At 48.9% G+C, this 13723-nt stretch overlaps 1 protein-coding gene and 1 long non-coding RNA gene across 5 annotated transcripts in view; one reads left to right on the forward strand and one right to left on the reverse strand.

Moving 5' to 3' along the window:
* The window catches only part of LOC139048665 (phosphoribosyl pyrophosphate synthase-associated protein 2), a 54170-nt gene extending 52589 nt beyond the window's left edge, over window positions 1–1581 (reverse strand). For both annotated transcript variants that reach the window (XM_070523152.1, XM_070523151.1), the window contains exon 1: window positions 1362–1581. In XM_070523152.1, the coding sequence (XP_070379253.1) occupies window positions 1362–1441 (80 nt within the window). In that variant the 5' untranslated portion in view covers window positions 1442–1581. The remainder of the gene's footprint in view (window positions 1–1361) is intronic.
* Window positions 1582–1929: 348 nt separating this feature from the next.
* Window positions 1930–11637, forward strand: LOC139048667 (uncharacterized). Of its 3 annotated transcripts, none has more exons than XR_011507853.1 (3): window positions 1930–3155; window positions 3287–3582; window positions 11522–11637. It is a non-coding gene; the product is annotated as an uncharacterized lncRNA (long non-coding RNA). The 3 variants fall into 3 exon arrangements; XR_011507855.1 differs by having other exon boundaries at window positions 3294–3582; XR_011507854.1 differs by having other exon boundaries at window positions 1930–2339; window positions 2811–3582.
* Window positions 11638–13723: the final 2086 nt, after the last annotated feature.

The raw sequence follows: 13723 nt of genomic DNA on the forward strand, positions 1-13723 counted from the left end.
TCATTGAAATCTGACCAGCTTGACAAAAGTTTTAGTGTAATCGCTGGTGCCCGTGCGGTTTCCAGAAACCGCTACACAATTCGTGTAGTGCATGCAGTATGATAATCCAAGGTTGGTCAAGAACATACACAACAGATAGAATGAACGATAACATTCGCATAAGTTACAAATCATGCAGGCCCGTCTTGCGCTGAGCGATAACGTTTATTTGTTAGCCAGTGAAGGCGGTCACCGGAGACAGATAAACAAGCACACGTGTGTAATAGTACTCCTGACATATAGGCACACTGAAACTTCTTCGAAGCAAATGCCTTCCAATACTGCGAAGGATCTATTACCAAAACGGTTTGGATTTTAAGAAAGCCCTCTCACCTAAATCGCCAATTATCACTGCGTCTGCCAAGTCGCATTCTATACCCGAAACTCTCTTAGCAGTCTCATCATGCCCTCTAATCCTCTGCCGCTTTAATTTTCCTCTCATTGGCAACCCCTTGTTAGTGTAATTGGGAACCAGCACTGGCCAGGAGGCACTAGGGCAGTGCATGCCGTAGTGCCATGAATAAATGCATGCACATCAAGGGCAGAATGCGGCCTAGTGTCTGCTCGTTTTCGTTAACATTCGTCCTGCGCTACAAGTCAGTGAAGAAGGTTTCAAACAATTACTTTTAACTCTGATAGAGCTAATGCGTCTGCCTATTTCTTCGGTTTACACCTGTTCAGCGTTACAAACTCGAATATTATAAAGGTGGACATGCGTGTACAACGCCAAGGAAAGCTACACAGCTACCGAAGTCATGACGGTAACCCGTCGAGAAGCAGAAATCAAGACATGGTAAAGTACATTAAAGTAACCACTAAAAAACAGCCTTATTTCTAATCTATGGGCTGTCAGAAGGTCCACGGTTCGCGATTATTAGGCAGCACCGTCTGCGAGACCAGATATCGCGAGAAAAGGCGGCTCGTAGACGAGTTATCAAAAGCGTGTCTAACAGTAGTGGTTACTTTGCAGGTAATTAAGGCACAGAAGGCAAAAATGCCGCATGTCTACCACGCGATAAACAAGGGGCGCCGCAAGGCAAGTCGATAGGCGCCTTATCAGACCGCGTCGTCTTCTCAGACTCCGGAGCGACATGCGCCCCTTTATCGCAACGTACGGCTTGACCTTCCGAGCAGCTGAAAGACGACGTCCGGACTAGTCTGGACTCTCATAGACACATACACAGTGCAGTTGAAATGCATTAACACTAAGCTTGAACAGAGTGGAATGCGGAACGGTCAAGCGCTGTGCGTTGTTTGCAAGCAAGCGGAGTGCGAAACAACACTCCTCAGGCGAGGGAAGTTGCTGGCCGGGATGAACTTACTCCGCGATCTTCTGCGCCAAATCCACGTGCGAATTGCCGGCGAGGAGAATAATCTCCGAGGCCCGCTCCATTTGCATCATGTTGGTACGATTGGGGGTTGACGACGACGCAGAGAAGCCCACACGACACGCGCAGTTTCACTACACTTCTACAGGACTTCGCAGTGCAACAAACGCAGCAGACTGCTTTGCCTGCTTGCCGAAAAGCACAGTGAGAAACAAACCCATAGAGGAATGTGCATACACTAAGAAGTGGATACCAATAGATACCATCCATGCGCGCTTACCTTGAAGCAGCTAGTCAGTGCTGTCGTTGTGTGCTGACTTTAAAAAACATAATTCTTTAAAAAATAATACAATTTGATTTTACTCACATAATATATAATATTTTTTAATAGTTTTAGAATTTATTATGTTTTCACAGTTAGATGTGAAGGTGCAAACTACTAGGTTTACAGCGGAAAGTGTCTGCGTTCACCCGGTGAACGCAGCGCAAGCGTTAGGTTCACCCAAACGTCACGTCCGGGACGCCACATCCGGTCTTTGTTTTTTGACGTTTGTGATGTCACATTCGGCCTTTTTGGCGGCATAATATGGCATATGGCAGGCTCGGAGTGCACGAAGCGGTGGATCGCTTATTTTTCGGGCTTTTGCTTCTCGTAAGTATACTTCGTCTTTGCGTTTGATGTGCATCTACTACGCGTAGCTAATCTTTCGACTGCATGATGCCATATATAGGTGTTCTGTGATGATACTTTATAGCCAGGTTCCTCACGAGCTTTTGTGATGCATTGCAGGGACCGCCACACCGGCCAGCCAGTGCTACAGTGTCCTAATGCAGAGAACGTATATTACACGGAACTGCGCTCCTTCAGAGTTATTTAGAGTCTTTGTCAGAAGCACGTAACAGTAACATTACTTGGTTACGGTGCTGCTACATGGCAGAATATTTGAATGGCAGATGTCCCGAGTGCGGCATGTAAGTACGTACGTACGCGCGCTTGTTTAGCCTAAATAAGAGTTTCTATTGTTCCCCAATGGAAATGCACATTCCTGATGCATGGTTCAGATCTGCCGGTTAAGGGCGGTAGTGAATAAAGTCACCAAATTGCGGCCTCGTTGCGGTCTCGCATTGCGGCCTCATTGCACGGTCGGGAAAAATTGCTTTAGAACCAAAATTTCGCTGCGCTGTCAGTAGCCATTCACTGATAAGCTTTCTCCGCAGCGTAATGCTCAGTGCAGATGTGATGGGGGTTGTGTGTGCGGTCGGTATGTGACCGATATTCCTGAACGCAGTGTCATTCAGCGATGTGCACACCTGTGGCTGATTGTAGAATGTGGGCTGTGACAGGAGTGATGGGGACCATGCTCCTGCCTCGGCCAAGGTTGCAGCGATTTCAGAGCTGCAGGGAGCGCCCAGGCAGAACCTAATCTTGGCCCTATGCTGCAGCTCCAGCTTCTTGAGACGGGCACGTGGTAGTGCCACGAGTGGGAGGACGTACCGCAGGCGTGAGGTGGCTACTGCATGGTACAGCCGCAGAGCCCACCTAGTGGTGCAGCTCTGTCCTCGGGCAACAAGCTGGGAGACTGCCTTGTGGACCCGGAGGACCTGGACATGCAGGGTCTTGACAGCAGGCAGCCAGGTCAGCCGGTGATCAACGTGTAGCCCCGGGTACGTCACTGCCGGGCTTCAAGGTTGCCTTCCAGTTGCAGCTGTGCAGCGGGCGGTTGCTCTTGGGTGGAGCAGCATGGCCTCCGTCTTCCTTGCCGAGATGGCAAGGCCAATGCAGCTCAGGTAAGCAGCGGCGGTGTCGAGGGCTCTTTGCAGAGCCGAGCGCGCACTGCTGTGGCTGTGTGGTGGATTTCGCACACATAGGGCGATGTGGTCCGCGTTGATGGAGGTATTCACGTGGTTGTGGGGGTCAGTCTGCAGGACAGCAGGCAGTCGGGCCAGGTTGAACATGAAAGGGCTCACCACTGATCCTTGTGGGACGCCCTCTACCAAATAGGTCCAGGGCCTGCTGAACGACTGGATAGGGCAGGCCGTCAAAGGCCCCCTTCATGCCGATAAGCACCAGGAGCACGGCGTCACCGCAGGCCTTGGCCTCTTCCAGCGTGGAGACCACGTCCACGATGGAGTCCGCACTGCATCAGCTCCGCCGGAAGCCTATCTGCTCATCGGCCAGAAAGCAATGGCCTCCATCAGCTTGCAAGCAGCAGAGGTGAGTGAGACTGGCCGATAGGAGCTCACGTTTTTCAGCCGGCCTTCAGGATGGGGGCCACGTAGGCTGTGCGCCATGACTCCGGCACCTGCCCTGACTGCCAGATGTTTAAGCAGTCAAGCAGGTGCAGCTGCTCGCTGGCGGCCAGGTTGCGAAGCATTTGGGTTCCTGGTGCACTGGGCTCCTGGTGCACTGCGATGCTTGGAGCTCGTGCAGTGTCAGCGGGTCCTGGTAGATAGCCATAACCTGGCTCGATGGCCACCCTGGGTGGTGAGAGAGAAGGGAAGATGGAAAGGCAGGGAGGTTAACCAGGCTGAGTCCAGTTTGCTACCCTACACGTGGGGAGGGGAATGGGGAGTGAAAGAGGAAGAGAGAGAACTTAAGTGTAGGATGTCTATAGTCGGGCACTCAAGTCTGTTGCCCTCAGGCAGCGAAAAAGTGCTCGGACTGCTTTCTGGGCCAATGAACTGTGAGGCCAGGCTCCCAAGACTGGATGACAGGCCATTTACAGAAGCGAAGACCCTCTGTGGTGGTTGTGCAGGCAGCTAGGCAGGCTGACGGAAGGCTGCCCTACCTTCAGGATGGCTGCAGTGCGTGGTACAGCCAGCACAAACTGGTTGGCGAGGAGCTCCGCAAGGGCCTCTTCGCTGATGCTCAGCGTGATGGCCACGGCGAGGACAGGTTGTAGGCTTCCTCTCCTGCTGGTGAGGGATTTGAGCAGTCTCCAAGCCAGGGGTCCCCTGGACCTGCCCTCGATGGCAGAGCAGAGGCTCCTCCTGCGCCGGGCTTGGCGTCTGCAGCGGGCAGCTGCACGTCTGTACTCGGTCCAATGCTCTGCCTTGCCCGTCCGGATTGCTCCACGCTCCATACGGCGCCTGGAGGCACGAATGTTGAGCAGGTGGAGGTCTGGAGCGGGGGTATCTGGTTGGGTAGAGCACTGAATGGTGGCAGCCTGAGCACAATCCACGATGGCGCTCAGGAAGTCACGGCCATCGTCCAACTTGCTGCAGTGCTTCCGGAACAGGGACCAGTCTGTGACGTAAGTTCTTGACCTAGGCCTTCTCCCAGACCTGGGGCTGATCGCAATAGGGAAGTGGTCAGATCCCCATTTGTCCGAAGTTGTGGCCCAGGAGTAGGAGCACTGCTCAGTGTTGAGGGAGAGGTCAATGGCCGTGCGAGCTCTGCGGTAGACGTAGGTGGGCTCCCTGGTGTTCCAAGGTCAGCAGGCCAGCTCAGCTGATGGCATCTGTGAGGCCTTTGCCTCAGCGGGTGCAGCTGCGGCTTCCCCAATCCGTGTGGTGTGCGTTGAAGTCACTGCACATAACTGTATGCCCACCAAGGCGAACAGCCAGCTGGATGAGGCTGGAGGGATCCCACGGCTTTCCTGGACGGATGCAGATGCTCGCCACAGCCGTGTCCTGGCTGCCAAGGCGTACCACAACGGCGCATGACTCCAAGGGGCCACCGGCAATGTCAGCAACAGGTAGAACAGCACGCGCCAGGGTGCTGCGGACATAGATTGCCGTGCATGGCTTTCCTGGCTTATGGACTCCATCTAGGCAGGGTGCCGCAGTGCAACTGCGTGTGGCACAGGTGGTGGCACCCGAGTAGTCGGGAAGCCGTAGGTTCTCGGCCACGGCATATGTCTCCAGCAGTGCGAGTACCGTATAGTGCGGAATATAGGTTGAGGTTTTTTCCCAAAAATATTACTAAAAGTTCACCCCTTGACTTACATACCGGCCCTTGGCACAGCATGAATAGTCGTCTGGCAGCATGTAGGAGCGCAGACCTTTCGGCATCCACATTGTTATCACCCCCTTGGTGACCGACGCGGCCCAACTCGTGGGCGCTGCGCGGTTCTTTATTCTGACGAAGTTCTTTATTCTATGGCGCAGTGCACCCGGAGCTCAAAGACAGGGTGGCGGATTTTGTCCGCGAGCATCGTGCCAGATCTTTGCCAGTCACAGCAGAACTCATCTGCATCAAAGCTATTGAGATCGCCCGAGAATCCGGACTGCCCAAGGAACAATTCAAGGGCTCCATTTATTGGGTTCGTCGCTTCATGCAACGCAAGGGATTCGCACTTCGACAGCGCAAATCAATCTGGCAGAAGCAGCCAGAGGCATACGAGGACAAGTTGGTCGAATTCCAGCGCTATGTTATCCGTCTCCGGCAGCAGCATGGCTACATGTTGGTACAGATCGGCAACGCTGATGAAATGCCGGTGTGGTTCGACATGCCGTCGCTCACCAGTGTGCGAACGCGGCACAAAAGAAGTCGAGCTTCTTTCTACGGGGAACGAGCATTCACGGTGATGCTCGCGTGTACTGCAGATGGCAGAAAGCTGCCCCCATACATAATATTCAAGAGGAAGACGCTGCCGAAAGAGGCTTTCCCACCGGATGTCGTTCGCGTGAATGAAAAGGGCTATATGGACGAGGCCCTCATGCTCAATTGGATTAAGACCGTCTGGAATCGGCAACCAGGGGCACTCTTGCGGTGTCCGAGCATGCTCGTCTTGGATGCCTTTCGCGGGCACTTGACTGCAGGATTGAAGCTGGCACTCCGCGACGGGAGGACGGAACTCGCCGTCATTCCGGGAGTCATGACGTCAACACTTCAGCCACTGGACGTCGTGCTCAACAAGCCTGTTAAAGACCGTGTCCGTGAACAATATAATCAGTGGATGGCCGGCGACAACCTGATGACCCCAACCGGCCAGCTGCGCAGGCCGCCTCTCGGCACTGTGGCCACATGGGTGTCGCAGGTTGTGCTCGCTGCCCGACGATACGGTGGTGTGGGCATTCAAGAAGTGTTGCATAAGCAAGAAGTGTTGCAAAATTTTTTGCATAAGCCAGGAACGCACACAGGAGTCCAAAGAACTTTGTCACCAGGAGAAAAAGTTACAGCACAGTGGGTCGAGTCGTAACGAAACTTGCGAGCGTCCTGGGAGACGTCGGTGTTAAGCGGGGCGAGGCGTCTGCACTCTGCGAGGCGAGACACAAACTGTTCCAAGAAAGGAACTGATGGGGGTACAGGAGTCGAAAGGAATGATACATCAAGAATGAAACTTGGTGAACAGCCATAGATGAAGAAAAAATGTTAAAATCCAGTGGTACGTTGCGTAGCCATGTTATAGGCGAATGTCATGAACGACAGGATTGCATCCCCGTTCGTGTGGCCAGGGTAGATGTACAGTCGCATGCAATATGACTTGCAACACTCTTGTTCGTTGTTGAAGGGGCTCCACGGCTGCGCAGCAGCTCTGACATTCGAAATAGCAGTTTAATAGACACCACTAATTGAAGCTGTGTTTCGGTCTGGAACTTACCATGTGTCTGCACAGCCGTACAGCCTTGGAACCCCTTCAACCACGGGCACCGGTGTTGCAATTCATATTGCACGTGACTGTACATCGCAATCATCAAGCTGTTGGTCTGCGGATGGTAACTGGAAGTCGTCTTGCGAATTGTGTTAGAGGCGCACAGAACTTCGGTAAGGATAGAAGAGAGGAAGACTGCTGCGGTCACTGAGGAGAACGCGCGGAGCGCTGCGTTGTAAGATAATGTTGTGTAGAAAGAAATCGGCGACTTCAGCAGCAGTCCAGGATGGTAGAGATGCTGTCTCCGCATAGTGTGTTGGATGGTCTATGGACGTTGCAATCCATGTTTTCGATTTCCATGTGAGGTCATGGCAAGAGGACCGTACAAGTCTATTCCAACTACTTCAAAAGGCGAAGCGGGACAAGGCAGAGGTTGTAAAGAGCCAGAAGGAGCTGTTGCGTTTGCTTTGACAATGAACGCAGGGTGCAACATACTTTGCAACGGCTGAAGATGGGCCAGGCCAGGAGCAGCAACTTCATATTCTGTTGTAAGTCTTGTGGTAGCCTAGAGGACCAGTCGTCGCATGATCGTGAAAGGCTTCAAGCACCTCACATTGCAGAGAACATGGTATGACCGGGACCCATTTGTTGCCATCGATGTGATAAATGTTGCGATGTAAAACCCTATTGTGCAGCTTGAATTGATTAAGTTGTCGACGAAGTCAGGCGTTTGGAGGTGATGAAGAATCTTCCATGCGTTGGAGAATAGTTCAGCAGTATGGGTCGATGCGTTAGTGGGACACAAGGACAGATGGGCTGTTGTGTCTTAGCCATTCGAGGGCTACAATGGGTAAAGCCGATGAAGAGGACTCAGGACGTACACAATCGCGGAGAGGTTATGGTGAATCGTCATGATTCGACAGAGGGTAGCAAGAGAGAGCATTGGTGTCTTGATGCTTCTTTGCAGCCCTGTAGGTGACATTGAAATCGTACTCCTGTAGGTGAAGCACACAGCAACCCAGGTGACCTGATAAATTCTTTAGCGATGAAAGCCAGCACAGTGTGTTATGGTCGGTAACAACTGTGAAATGGCGGCCATGAAGACATGGGTGAAATTTTTGCACGGCCCAACAGCAAAGCACTCCTGCTTGGTTATGGTGTAGTAATTTTCTGCACTGGTTAGTGCACGACTAGCCTAAGCAATTACCGTATTTACTTGCATAATGATCGCACTTTTTTGTCAGAAAAATTGACGCAAATTCAGGGGTGCGATCATTACGCGGGTTAAATTTACCGCGAAAAAAAAATTTTTTTTTTTCGTTCCGCGTTTGCTGCGAGATGTGAGATTGCGGGTGCGGGACACCAAAACAAAAATGGCGGCTGGCGGAGCAAGCCGAACGCGCCGAACGCGATGTTTTTTTCTTCTCGTGAGTACATTACGAGCATTGAAACAGTTTCTTCCGTATCAGTGATGAATAATATCGTTAATATCGGCAAGTTTGCGGCAATAACGTAGCCATGTCCACTTTGAGGGGACAGAAACAAGTGGGCGCGCTTAGCAGCCAGTGACATATAAACACATGACGGGCATGCTGCGGAAACTGCGGCATCTGTCTTCACTACTATTCTAATACGGCACGTTTCCGCTAAGGGTGGGCGAATATCTTAGCTGTGTTACAAGCGTCGGCGTATGAATAGGGTACACTTTTAACGTATCAGAGTAAACGTGGCTAATATCATTGCCGCGCGCGATTTGTTGCGTGCTCACGAGTGCAAAAGCAGATGAAAAGAATCGAAATGCGCCTTTATTGTTTTTGTTGACATCAGCCATTATAAAGCCAATCCATAATAAAGGCAAGTTTGGTTGTACCTCATTTTGTCATAGAAGTGCGGAAAGTGATGAAAGTAATGAAATGAGGCATCTACTTAAGAATGTTTAGTGCGTGCAGGCCGCTTGGCTTGTCTTAAAGAGTCGTTCGCGTAGCATTCGACAGGTGGTAAGCGCGATCATTATTCGCTAGACTTAGCACACGACATATCGCTGCGACAAGTTCGGGGTGCGATCATTACGCGGGAAATAAAAAAAATCAAATTTTGACGACAAAATTTAGGGGTGCGATCATTACGCGAGTGCGATCATTATGCGAGTAAATACGGTACTCGTTCGCGGAATGTGTTGTCGCATTGTAGTAGAATGGCACCGAGACTGACTGCTAGCGTCGGTGTGAAAGATGGTGGGCGCGGTTGAATCAAAGTGGCGCAGTACTGGGTCTGACGTCAGGGCATGTTGCAAAAGCAGGAAAGCATGTTCACATTCGTCGGACGAAACAAAGGGTGCATTACTGGGGAGGAGTTGATGGAGCAGGGACGTAAGTGTAGCGAAGTTGCATATGAAGTGCCGGAAGAAGCAAGTCCAAGAAAACTGTGCATGTCTTTTTGACGCAGTGGACACAAAATTCGAGGATGGCAGTAAGCTTCTCGGGGTCCGGACAAATACCTTCTTTGCAGACTATGTGCCCCAGAACTTTGATGGCCTTGCTGGCCAAACTGCATTTGTGTGTGTGTGTGTGTGTGTGTGTGTGCGCGCGCACACACACACGCGCGTGTGCGTGTGTTGAGCTGCAAACCAGCATTTGCAAGACAGGCAAGGACTTCATCAAGATGTTGCAAATGTTGTGAGAACATGGTTGAAAACACAATGTCGTCGAGATAGCACAGACAGGTTTTCCATTTCAAGCCACACAAGACTTATCGATCATGCGTTCGAATGTGGCAGGCACATTGCAGAGTCCAAAAGGCATCGCACTGAACTCGTAGAGCCCATCAGGGGTAGCAAATGTCGTTTTTGCTTTGTCGGATTTGGACATCGGTATTTGCCAGTAGCCTGGTCTAAAGTCAAGGCTAGAAAAATACTCAGCACCATGGAGTGAATCTAGTGCATCATCCATCCGTGACACGGGGTGAACATCTTTGCGCACGATTTTGTTCAGCGCACGGTAACAGACGCAAGAACACACTGAGCTGTCTTCGTGACAATTGCAACGACATGAGTGTCAACAGCTCAAGTGGCAGTTGATCCACGAGGCAACAGTTGGGGTTCGATTTGGTTTATTGCAGTAAGCAATGCAGAACCCTCAGAGAAGCGAATAAGGCCAGGGGTAATCAGAATTGCTCGAGATAGGGTATGGTCATAGGGTAGAATGAATACGCCGCCATCCACAATGTTACAGGAGTTGACACCTATAATCTTTTCTCTAGGTGGCCAAAGAATGTAATCGGAAGAGGTGACGAGATGAATGCATTCTTCATGGTTAGGAAGAGAATTGCCAGTGGCATCATCCAGTTGTGTGAGGCGCTGACGACAAGAGATAGAAGCAAACGCCAAAGATAAGAAGTCCCACCCCAAGATGAGTTCATGGGTCACTCACGAAATACCGCAAAAACAATGTGGTGAAGAATTTAGTCTATGGACACACGAACAGGACACGGTGCGATTGGACGAATAATAACCTTGGCCGCTGCACAAAGAGAAAGGCCGGAGTAAGGCAATTCTTGTGTTTTATAGAGTCCCAAACAGTCACATGGCAATAATCGCCAAGCGTCTTGTAACATGGAGCCTCCTCAGAATTGCGCCAAGCAAAGATGATGGATGCAGCCAGTCTTGCCAGATAACTACATTTTGACTATTCTGTATTGTTTGCATTTTTTGTGTAAAAGGAATTGTCGCAGAGAGTTTTATCTTCAGTGGCCTTCAGTTGACGTCATCTGCTACAACTAGCACATAAGTTAACTCCATAGCACCACTAGGATGGAGACATTGTGTCGTGGGGTGCTTCCTTAAAAGTGGACAAGAAGATTCTAAAGGAAAAGTGTGAGATGGTCACAGTAATAACCAAGGCATTTGGCATGGGAATGACCCAGCTATGAAAGTATTATCAGATGTGGACAAGCATATAATACTAAATGGCGCCTTGCACGAGTCCCAAGTGTCAAATGTAATGAGTATTGTGCATTGAAAGGGCCAAAAATGTTTTGTACATGCAAGGGAACACTATGGGCATTTGATAACAGTTGCTTAGATGTACTACATTAACAGGAACCAAACGAACTCCCTTAGACATAAGCATGCAGCAAATTCAAGGACTAGATGAAGCTTCAAAGAAGTAACTGCATTTCATGTAGGATAGGTGTGAATGACCTTTGTGCACGAGATCAGTGACAAAAACACTAAATGAATGCAGTACAGTGTCTGTATCATATCTTGTGCAGACCAAACTAGCCTGGAGTTTCAGCGTTCCTTGTCAGTTCATTTAAATAGGCACTACATTGTTCAAAGTGCAATATTGTTCTACAAAACATAATATGCAAGATGTAGCATGCTAACCCTCGTGGCTCAACAACTACTGAACCGAAACCTCAATGAGCAGTGAAGCTTCCTTGTAATTTTCATCGTAACCATACTTTCGCTCTTGAAAGTGAACCTCTTTAGTGAATTTGCTTGTGTATTAATTTTTCTTTAGCCAAGTATTTTTTATACATGTTAATGTCTCAATCCTGCTTTTTCTTTCCGGGGCTAAAACAAAATGCCTCTTATTTCACTTTGATCTTTTGACCTAGGAAGCCATCATCTGGTGCTGTGTACAGCAAGCACATGCTTCGGGCAAGGAGGGAGCCAGCACCATATCTACATCAGCAAGAACCTCGGAGCTCAAAATAAACAATTTCTGTGCAAATATCTGTCTTTTTATACTTCCAGCATGAATTAATAAGTTTCTTTTGCCTTCACATGCAGGAAGGTTTATAGGAATAAATAGTGACTGTTGAATGCCCAGGAAAAGCCTTGAAGCCATTCTACTTGTACATTGATAAAGTACATGTGTACTTGAACTTTACAGTACAGAAACGAAAGGCACAGTAACAGGCAAAATGCTCGGGGCAGCAGTCGTATAAATGGTAGATGAACACAGCTAATTGTGCTGTCCAGTTTCATTCAGTTTGACCAAGTGTTGCAAGAATTGCCTTCAATATGAATCATTCAGTTTAGCCAGCTAAAGTCGAACTCGTACAAACTTTGGAATGTCTGCTGGGAATTTTAGCATAAATGGTATGTGTGCATTCTTCAGCAGCACCACAAGCCCAGTAAGGTTTTTGCGTTACTGTCCCTCCTCCCTTGGGGTTATTGCAGTGTCTACTTCAAGTGCTTGAGGGTATAATGGAAAATGACTCCATTCTCCAATGAGAAGGCTATATAAATATGTAGGACAAGAGCTTGTAGGCCTGGTTATAAGCATGAATTAGATACGTATAGACCAAAGGCAATATGAATACAATATGTTAAATTGCATCCATATGTGGGAACTGCCCACATCAAAGGAAAGAAAGTGCAATACTTGCAACCTACCAACATAAACATCAGTCTAGGGAAGGATTCTGTAAGGATCCACTAAGTGGACTGTTTCAGCACACACTGATTAGGTAGAGCTATAAGCTGGTAGAGCAAGTGGCAATCATCACCATGGGCTCTCGTGCTCTGTTCATTCAGCGTGTACTGGAATGGACAGTCCACTTAGTCAACACTTGCAGACTAGCCCCCTAGGGCTGTGGAAGCACGCAGTATATTAAGCTTAAGTCTGGAGTGCTACCTTCTGCTTATGTGGCAAGTCCTCCTGTTTACCTGTTCCTTTCAACTGAGAGCTGAGCACTGCCTAGGTTAAGTCAGAAAAAGCAACCAGCGTCCGTAGAATTCAAACTATTACTATTTGCCCTATATAAGGGGACAGTGAAGCCTAAAATGACACTTGACTTGGGCCATATTTTTCGCGATATGCCCGAGAATATTGGGATTTCCCATCAATTTTACCCTTCCTACATCACATAGTGAACAACCTGAAAACTTAACACTGTTGCGCAGAGCGATGAAGGGTCAGGATTTGAGCGAGAAAACAACACATGACACCTGAGCGCAAACTATGAACTGGTTTATTTTTCTGCAAGTGAAGCGTACATAAAGCCTACACGCATGCACAGGAGTCCTCTTCCCGGTCTCCCTACACCCTCTATTGTCAGTGATTATGGTAATCTCTTTATTGCTGAGTGAAATAGACGGCGGGCTGACACATGAGCCCTGTGGGTCCACTTTGAGGTTTTATGCTTCCACGACTTGTCTTTTCCTTTGGTTCCTACTTTTCAGCAGAATCATTGCCTTGTGATAATCACCAGTTGATAGTTTGTGCTCAGGTGTCTATTGTTTTCTTGCTCAAGTCCTGTCCCTTCGTCACTCCGCACAACAGTGTTAAGTATGTTGAACCAACTAGCACACTGCACAATTTTCCTGATCTTGAAAACAATTGTAATCTAAAGTCCGTGAGAAACAAAGTGTTCTGTCATGACATACAGATTTATGCATGATCACTTTGCTATATAAAAATACAATTTTAGCCAATGTTAACGAAGAGCTTCACTTCTGGAGTTCACTTAAATAATGTCTGTGATGCATTGTGACAGTACGAGGTCCTGGAGATCCTACTGTGGAGATATGTCAACATTGAGCCTATTCCTGTTTAATGTATGGATAGATGCCTTCACGAAGAGTTGGAGAAACTGCACAATACAATGTTTTATATCACATGTAATAATTATGCTGTGATAAAGTGTACACGCTGAGCTTAATGTTTTAGAAAAGCTCAAGAAAAGGCTCCAGAATAGGTATGATGGATAGGCAACCTTTTATTTGGCTCTCTTCATAGCGAAATCTAGACGCATCACCTCAGCCACACTTAGTAAAATCTGTGGGCTCGTACTGCCCATGCCTTTACTGCA

Source organism: Dermacentor albipictus, chromosome 8 (genome assembly GCF_038994185.2).
Source record: "Dermacentor albipictus isolate Rhodes 1998 colony chromosome 8, USDA_Dalb.pri_finalv2, whole genome shotgun sequence".
Lineage (NCBI taxonomy): Eukaryota > Metazoa > Arthropoda > Arachnida > Ixodida > Ixodidae > Dermacentor > Dermacentor albipictus.